This window comes from Otolemur garnettii, unplaced genomic scaffold, assembly GCF_000181295.1.
Source record: "Otolemur garnettii isolate 467f Iridium unplaced genomic scaffold, OtoGar3 scaffold00002, whole genome shotgun sequence".
Taxonomy (NCBI): Eukaryota; Metazoa; Chordata; class Mammalia; order Primates; family Galagidae; genus Otolemur; species Otolemur garnettii.
Genome location: NW_003852397.1, coordinates 54,995,558 through 55,003,915, shown reverse-complemented (window position 1 = coordinate 55,003,915; position 8,358 = coordinate 54,995,558). Strand labels below are relative to the sequence as shown.

Genomic DNA, 8,358 nt, shown 5'->3' with positions numbered 1-8,358 from the left:
AAAAAAAAAAAAAAAGACTCAAGTTGTATAATGTCTCATTTGCATTTTGGTGCACACACACTAAAAAAGTGCTTAGAATTAAAACCAAACCAAAACAAAAGCAGACATTCTTTAACAGGGATTCAATAATCATAATTACTTACCTCAGAATTTGATATTGATTCTTTCACTCGAGGAGACTAAAAGAAATACAAAAAAGCGTGCTTGTTAATTCAGAACTCTGGTTACTCACTGCTGATCCCAAACAGCAAGTATTTTGAATGCAAGTCAACTGCATTTAATTCTGATCCATACATTAACTCACCAGCAACTTCTAGGAAAAGTATTCTGGGGGAAAAAAAAAGTGCCTTACTAGTATTGTATTCTTTGTCTAGGTAGCCTATAACAGATGCTTTAATAAACTTACAGTATTTTAAAATTCTATAACTTGAAGCTGTATAAGCAAACATAATGGGACTGTTTCAGTTTTCAGACAGAGTAGTCACATTCTTCAAAGGAAAATTATTTCCCTTAACCATGAACATATTAAGAACATAAGATCCCAGACCCAAACCAAATCTAAACTTTCAAGATAGTCATCCAACACATTCTCAAAGTAGAATAATTCTTATTATAAGTTTTTTTTAATTGAGTCATAAACACATAGATCATGTATACATAATGCATTTATGGGGTACAATGTGCTGATTTTAAATACAGTCTGGAATGCTTACATCAAACTAGTTAATATAGCCTTCACCTCATTTACTTAATTATTGTGTTAAAACATTTATACTCTATACTTAATAGAATTGACATGTACCCTTGTAATATCAACCACAGGAATGGTCCCACCATTTATCCTCCTTCCATCAAATCTCCCCCCTCCCTTCCCATCCTCTACCTGTTACCTCCTTCATCCTGGGCTACAGTTGTATTTTATCTTTCTTATGAAAGTGTGAGTGATTATAAATTGATTTCATAATAGTACTAAGTATATTGGATATTTTTTCTTCCATTCTTGAGATACTTTACTAAGAATAGTTTCTAGCTCCATCCATGTAAACATAAGAGAGGTAATTATAAGCTTTAATGGAGAAAACTCTTGAGGCAAAATTGAAACACAATGATATGAAAACTGTATTTCAAGAGTCTACTACTAACCTTACTCTTAGAGCTAGATATTTGGGAATCCACTATGCAAATAAATGTAGGTTGTCCAAAAATAAAAAATGGCTAGTAGAAATAAACTGATATGTTAATACAAACTAAGGGAAGGTCTTTAATATCCAGTATAAACCACACTTATTTGGAAATGACCACTTATATAATTGGCCATATGAAAATCTAAACTAAGTTTATTTGGTAAATCATAACATTTAGTAGTAATTCTGGATACAGGCACTGTGGTTTAAAAAAAAAAATTATCCCTAAACAACTATCAATTTATGGTGAATTCTACCAAGGAAGAGTTTAGCCAGAGTTCTTAAAAGGTCAACTTAAGAGTTTTTGTGTGTTTTTTTCTCTCATCATCATTTTATTAAGGAAAATCAAGGTTCAGATAATAGCTAATATAGTACAGCAAATTAAGTGGCCAATCCAAAATCCTATTTTAAAAAACTCAGGAAATAATTTCAAACATACAGAAAAGTTGCTAGAATAAGAGCAATATAAAGAATACCAGTATACCCTTTACCCTGATTCACCTATTATTAACCTTTCTTTCCTCATCTGCTTTATCATCACTTTTTCTTTCTAAATTTGAGTACTTAATCATATTTTTCCTGTATCACTTGAAAATAAGATGTATATATGTCATGGCTGTTTATCACTTAATAATCAGTATGTATTTCCTAAGAACAGAGATATTTTCTTAAACCATTTTGTACTATGGTTGTCAGCATATTTAACAATATAATTTTCTTATCTAATTTACTGTCCATAGCCTGTCAATTGGTCCTAATGTCCTTCATAGTTTTTGTTTTTCCTCCAGTATGGGATGCAGCCTATGATCATATATACAGTTAGCTGTCATGTTCCTTTAGATTTTTAAAATCTGGAACATCAACATTTTTGAAGAATACAGTCCCTCCACCCCCACTACATACTTTATTTTAATAGCTGTCCCTCACTTGGGGTTTACCTATTTCCTTATTACTAGACTTCTACAAATTCCCAGTTGGATTCTACATAGTGATGTATTCTTCACAAGTTCATCTGCCCCTCATTAGCAAAGTTAATTTTAATCACCTGGTCAAGGAATTTTCCTATTTCACCAATATACAGCAATTTCAGTATCCAGTAACATTTTTTTCCTTGGAATTAATAGGCAATCTGTAGGGAGACACTTTAAACTTGAAAATATCCTGCTCAGCAAAACCTCCTCCTGTGTTTAGCACCACTGATGATTCTTGCCTGATCCTATCTTTATGATGGTGATTGTAAAATAAGGATTTTCCACCTCTGATACTCCTTCACATTTACCACTTAGCATTCTACTGTAATGAAGAACTATGCTTTGATTCTGCCATTTATTTACATATCTATTTGTTATTAATATAGGCTCACAGATTCCAATTTTTAAATGACTTATAATTAACTGCATTTAATTATTTTAATGGTTAAACTATCCCAGAGTTGGTCAATGGGAGCTTCTTCAAGCTGGCACATCTGTTCTTCTGAGGTTTTTTTCTTTCCTTAAGCATCTTTTCTTTCTGGCAAAAAGTAATATTCCAGATTCATCTTTTATTTTCCTTGCCCAAGCCCTGGAACCAGCCATTTTTCAAAGAAGTCCTGGTTCCCTTAAGTGAGGAATTACATTAGAGACCATGATCTCGTTGTAAGGTACGCTTATCATCATTGGGGTGTTTTTGCTTATAAGCCCTTTGGTAGGCAAAGCTAAGAAATGTAAAGTATATAACACACATATACATATGCATATAAACATTCATGCCAAAACATCCGATTCAAATCTCACCTTGCCTTGTTCCGTATTTGTATGTCTCTTCTTACACAGTGAAAATCCTAGCTCCCCAAAACACCAAGACATTTACTCATTTGCTCAATCCTACAAATCACCTACAAGATTTTCAGAATGTTCTGTTCCGCATATATAACTTGTGAAAAACAATCCTAGTAAAAGGAGTTCAAGTTTTCTTTCCCCCATCACGATTCCTAAGACTGAGAGCAACTTAATCAAGATGCTGTACATAGTTTACTTGAACTAATTCTTTTTATTCCCTTTTACCAGTTATATATTCACTCAAAATATAACTGTGGACTTCTACTTCTGACCATGAAAGATAAATAATACCAGATTTACCCTTCTGCCTAAAACAACCAATACTACCAAAAAAGATAAAATATGTAAAACAAAAATTTTCAAGAGAATGGAAATTGATCAAAGAAAGACACTGATCCCTAAGATACAGGGGAAAAAAGTAATGAACCTTGCCCGAAGTATATTACCTTGAGAGTTTTCAGACAGTGGCACAGAAAGGGGAACCCAGGTAATATCCAATAAACTGCCTGAACTAAAGAAATAGAGCTAAGAGCCCAGGGAGACCAAAAGCAGATTAAGTTGATAGAGTATCAGGGAAGAGGGAGCTAGCTACATAGCCAAAGAACCCTAGAGATTTGCAGAGGAATGCTTTTAAATAATCAGCAGAATACTTACCAATGAATGTGTGTAAGAAAACTACCTGAGACTGAGGAAATAAATATCAAAACCAACTAGAGGGAACAGTGCCCAGGACTCACAAAGAGCCAGGAAAAGTATCTATCCCCACCAGCCAGACTTGAAAAACCATTAATTCATAGGACACCAGGTAGTGTTCTCAAAAAAGTCTTATCTCAGGAATAGGGAATAAATAGTCATAGACTTAACACAGCTCCAGAACAAACCAACAAATCCCAATATCAAGACCCCCCCCCAAATTAAGCTATTTCCAACTAACTTTACTATAACCTAGAACAGTGGTTCTCAACCTTCCTAATGCGACGACCCTTTAATACAGTTCCTCATGTTGTGGTGACTCCAACTATAAAAGTATTTTCATTGCTACTTCATAACTGTAATTTTGCTACTGTTATAAATTATAATGTAAATATCTGATATGCAGAATGTATTTAGGCGACTCCTGTGAAAGGGTCATTCAACCCCCAAAGGGGTCCTGATCCACAGGTTGAGAACCATTGTCCTAGAACAATGCTCAAGATTCATAAGAACACAAAATTATTAGCAAGAAATAAGGTAAAAATCACAATGTCTGACTTCCAATCAAACATTACCGTATATGCAGACAGAGCCACAGCAACCACCCAGAATTTGTTTTTTAAAGAGACAGAGTCTGTTCTGTTACCCAGGCTAGAAATAGTGGCCTGAACATTGCTTACTATAACCTTGACTTCCTGGGTTCAAGTGATCCCTCTGCCTCAGGCTGTAAAGTATCTGGAACTAGAGGTGTGCATCCCCATACCTGGCTAATTTTTCCAATCCAGAATTGACACAGATATTAGAATTAACAAAGAGACATTTAAAAAGTTATTCTAACTACTTTAAACGTTAAGTGGAGACACAGAAGATGTTTTTAAAAAATCAAACTTCTAGACTATCATAATGTCTAAGATTCTGACATATGGTCTGGATAAGATTATCAGAAGATTAAACTTGCAGACGAAAAGATAAAATGAGGCTTGGCGCCTGTGGCTCAAGTGGCTAAGGCGCCAGCCACATACACCTAAGGTGGAGAGTCCAAATCCAGCCCGGACCCGCCAAACAACGATGGCTGCAACCAAAAAAAAATAGCCAGGCGTTGTGGCGGGCTCCTGTGGTCCCAGCAACTTGGGAGGCTGAGGCAGGAGACTTGAGCCCAGGAGTTGGAGGTTGCTGTGAATTATGCCATGGCACTCTACCCAGGGGGACAGCTTGAGGCTCTGTCTCAAAAAAAAAAAGATAAAATGAACTTGAAGGCTAGCATGGAAATTATATAAAATGAACAGAGAAAGAATTTTCTAAAAATGAAAAGAGAGTGAGATGTGAGAAAATTTCAAGTAGCCTAACATACATATTAGTGGAGGACAGAAGAAAAACTTGAAGATACAATGGCTGAAAATTTTCCAAACTTGATAAAAAAAAAAAAAACCAAAAAACTATAAACCCACACATCCAACAAGCTCAGCAAAACCCCAACCACAAGAATCATGAAGAAAAATATACTTAGGTATTTATAAAGAGGAAATCTTAAAAGTAATCAGAGAAAAAAAGACACTACTCAAAGAAACAAGATAAGGATGTCACCAGATTTCTCAGCGGAAATCTGTAAGCAAGAAAAGGACCAAAAAACTCGTAAAAGCTCTGAAAAGAAAAAGCCAACCAATCTAGAATTCTATGCCTGGCAAACATATCTTGTCAAAATAAAGATGAAGGAGAGAAATGTATTTTCAGACATAAAACCTTTAGGAAATCATTGCCACCAACAAAAAATACTAAAAGAAGTTCTTCAGGCATAAGGAAAATAATATAAAGATGGAAATCTGGATCTATACACATCTTTACTATGAATATGGACTAAATATTGTCAAAGGCTTTTTCAGAATCTATGAAAATAAAAATATGGTGCTCAGCTCTATTAGTATTACAAGATTTCCAAGACTGAACTCATCACTTTACCCTACCCTGTTGGTCATGGTATATTCTTCTCTTAATGTAGTTCAACTTAGTTTTAACACTTACTTTCTTTTTTTTATTAGATCATAACTATGTACATTACTGCATTTATAGGGTATGATGTGCTGATTTTATATATAATTTGGAATGTTTACATCAAACTGGTTAACATAGCATTCACTTCACTATTTAATTGTGCTTAGACATTTATACCCTACTCTTATTTTATGTGACATGGACCCCTGCAATATGCACAATAGGTGAGGTTCCTCTGATTACCCTCCCTCCACCCATCCACCTCCCTACCCTATCCTCGCCCTCCTCTTCTCTCCTTTCTGGGCAATAATTGTGTTTTATGATTCATATGAAAGTGTGGGTGATTATATACTGATTTCATAGTAGTATTGAGTACACTGGATATTTTTTCCCCATTCTTGAGATACTTTACGAAGAAGAATATGATCCAGCTCCATCCATGTAAACATAAAAGAGGTAAAGTCCCCATCTTTTTATGGCTGCATAATATTCTATGGTATACATATACCACCACAATTTGTTAATCCATTCATTTGTTGATGGACACTTAGGCTCCTTCCATGACTTGGCTATTATGAATTGGGCTGCAATAAACATTCTTCTGCAAATATATTTGTTGTAAAGTGATTTTTGGTCATCTAGATATATACCTAGTAGAGGAATTGCAGGATCAAATGGCAGGTCTACTTTTAGTTCCCTAAGTCAAACTTCGTTCCAGAAGGGATGTACTAGTTTGCGTTCCCACCAGCAGCACAGACGTGTTCCCTTATCTCCACATCCACGCTAACATCTGTAGTTTTGAGATTCTGTTATGTGGACTGCTCTTACTGGAGTTAGATGATATCTCAAAGTGGTTTTGATTTACATTTCTCTGGAGATTAAAGATGATGAGCATTTTTCCATGTGTCTGTAGGCCATGTGCCTGTCTTCTTCAGAGAAACTTCTGTTCAAGGCTCTTGCCCACAATGAAATAGAATCACTTATTCTTTTCTTATTAATAAGTTTGAGTTCTCTATGGACTCTAGTTATCAAACCTTTGTCAGAAACATAACATGCAAATGTCTTCTCCCATTCTGAGGGCTGTCTGCTTGCTTTACTTACTGTGTTCTTGGCTGTGCAGAAGCTTTTTAGCTTGATCAGATCCCAGTAAATGTATTTTTGGTGTTGCTTCAATTGTCTGGGAGGTCCTCCTCATAAAATATTCTCCCTGGCCAATTTCTTCAAGGATTTCCCCTCTACTCTCTCCAAGAATCTTTATAGTTTCATGTCTTAAGTTTAAATCTTTTATTCAGTGAGAGTCAATTTTTGTTAATGGTGAAAGGTGTGGGTCCAGTTTCAGTCTTCTACAAGTCGCTAGCCAATTCACCCAGCACCATTTGTTAAATAGGGAATCTTTCCCCCAACTTATGTTTTCCATGGGCTTATCAAAAATCAAATGAGGATAATGTCTGCGTTCATCTCTTGGTTCTCTATTCTGTTCCATACATCTACCTCTCTATTCTTGTGCCAGTACCATGCTGTTTTGATCACAATAGATTTATAGGATAGTCTGAAATCTGATTTGCGTGATTCCTCCTGATTTGTTTTTATTTCTGACCAGGTTTTTTCTGATTCCATATAAAATGAAGTACTATTTTTTTCCAGATTTTTAAAGTATGATGGTGATGCTTTAATAGGGATTGCATTAAATTTGTATATTGCTTTGGGTATTATGGACATTTCAACAATGTTGATTCTTCCCAGCCATGAGCATGGTATGTTTTTCCATTTGTTAACATCTTCAGCTATTTCTTTTAGTTCTCTTTGAAGAGATCTTTCATGTCCTTTGTTAGGTAAATTCTCAAATATTTCATCTTCTTTGGGACTACTGTTAAAGGAATAGGGTCCTTGACTGTTAAAGATTTACTTTCTTAAAAAAGAATTCATGGTTCCAAAAATGGATATAAAGATAACAAGAAAAATGTTATGGAGAAAAATCTACTTTTTCTGTGGACAAAGTACGTCATTTTTGATGCTGTTTAGATATCAGTGTAGTAGGTTATAAAAAAGCTACTTTAACTACTTAGAATCACCAAATTTCTTACAGATAGCAAGAGAGTAATAATCAGATATTGAAAAGCTATAACTTATCTTTCCAAATATTTATTAGAAGAAAATTAGCACCCTTGTCTCCTTCATAAAATGCTGAAACTACAAGGTTTATATAGTGCTAGCTTCCTCTGTCATCTATAATGTAAGATTACATTGGAGTATTATTTCAGAAAGGAGTCACATGAAAAAGTAAGAAAAGACACCATAGTCTCACATTTATAAAGAAATATTAAACACATAGTTGTATATAAATGAATGTTTATATTTGTTATCTCTTAGGAGCTTTTCCAAGCTTAAAGCTTAATACATTTTTGCCAATTTTCATTGGCAATGCCTTTACAAACTTAGCTCTGCAAAAGGACTAGGATCAAAAGATCTCACTGGATAAAAACAAGGCCAACAAATATTCCATGTTGATCAACAGAGTCATTAAGTGCTTTCACCAAAGTAGACCCTAAAAGCAGGCAGAAATACCACTGTACCCTCTATTCATCCCACAAAAAAGTTGTGACAGAAGACATAATACTGTCAAACTCTTATATTTCCTATACACCCTTCTGTTTGGGGGAATGAGTCTAGACAAT

General features: G+C 34.8%; 1 protein-coding gene across 1 annotated transcript in view; it reads right to left on the bottom strand.

The window, feature by feature from the left end:
- The window catches only part of OXSR1 (oxidative stress responsive 1), a 143,556-nt gene that overhangs the window by 15,738 nt on the left and 119,460 nt on the right, over positions 1–8,358 (bottom strand). The window contains exon 12 of the mRNA XM_023514051.1: positions 144–179. Coding sequence (XP_023369819.1) covers positions 144–179 — 36 coding nt within the window. The remainder of the gene's footprint in view (positions 1–143; positions 180–8,358) is intronic.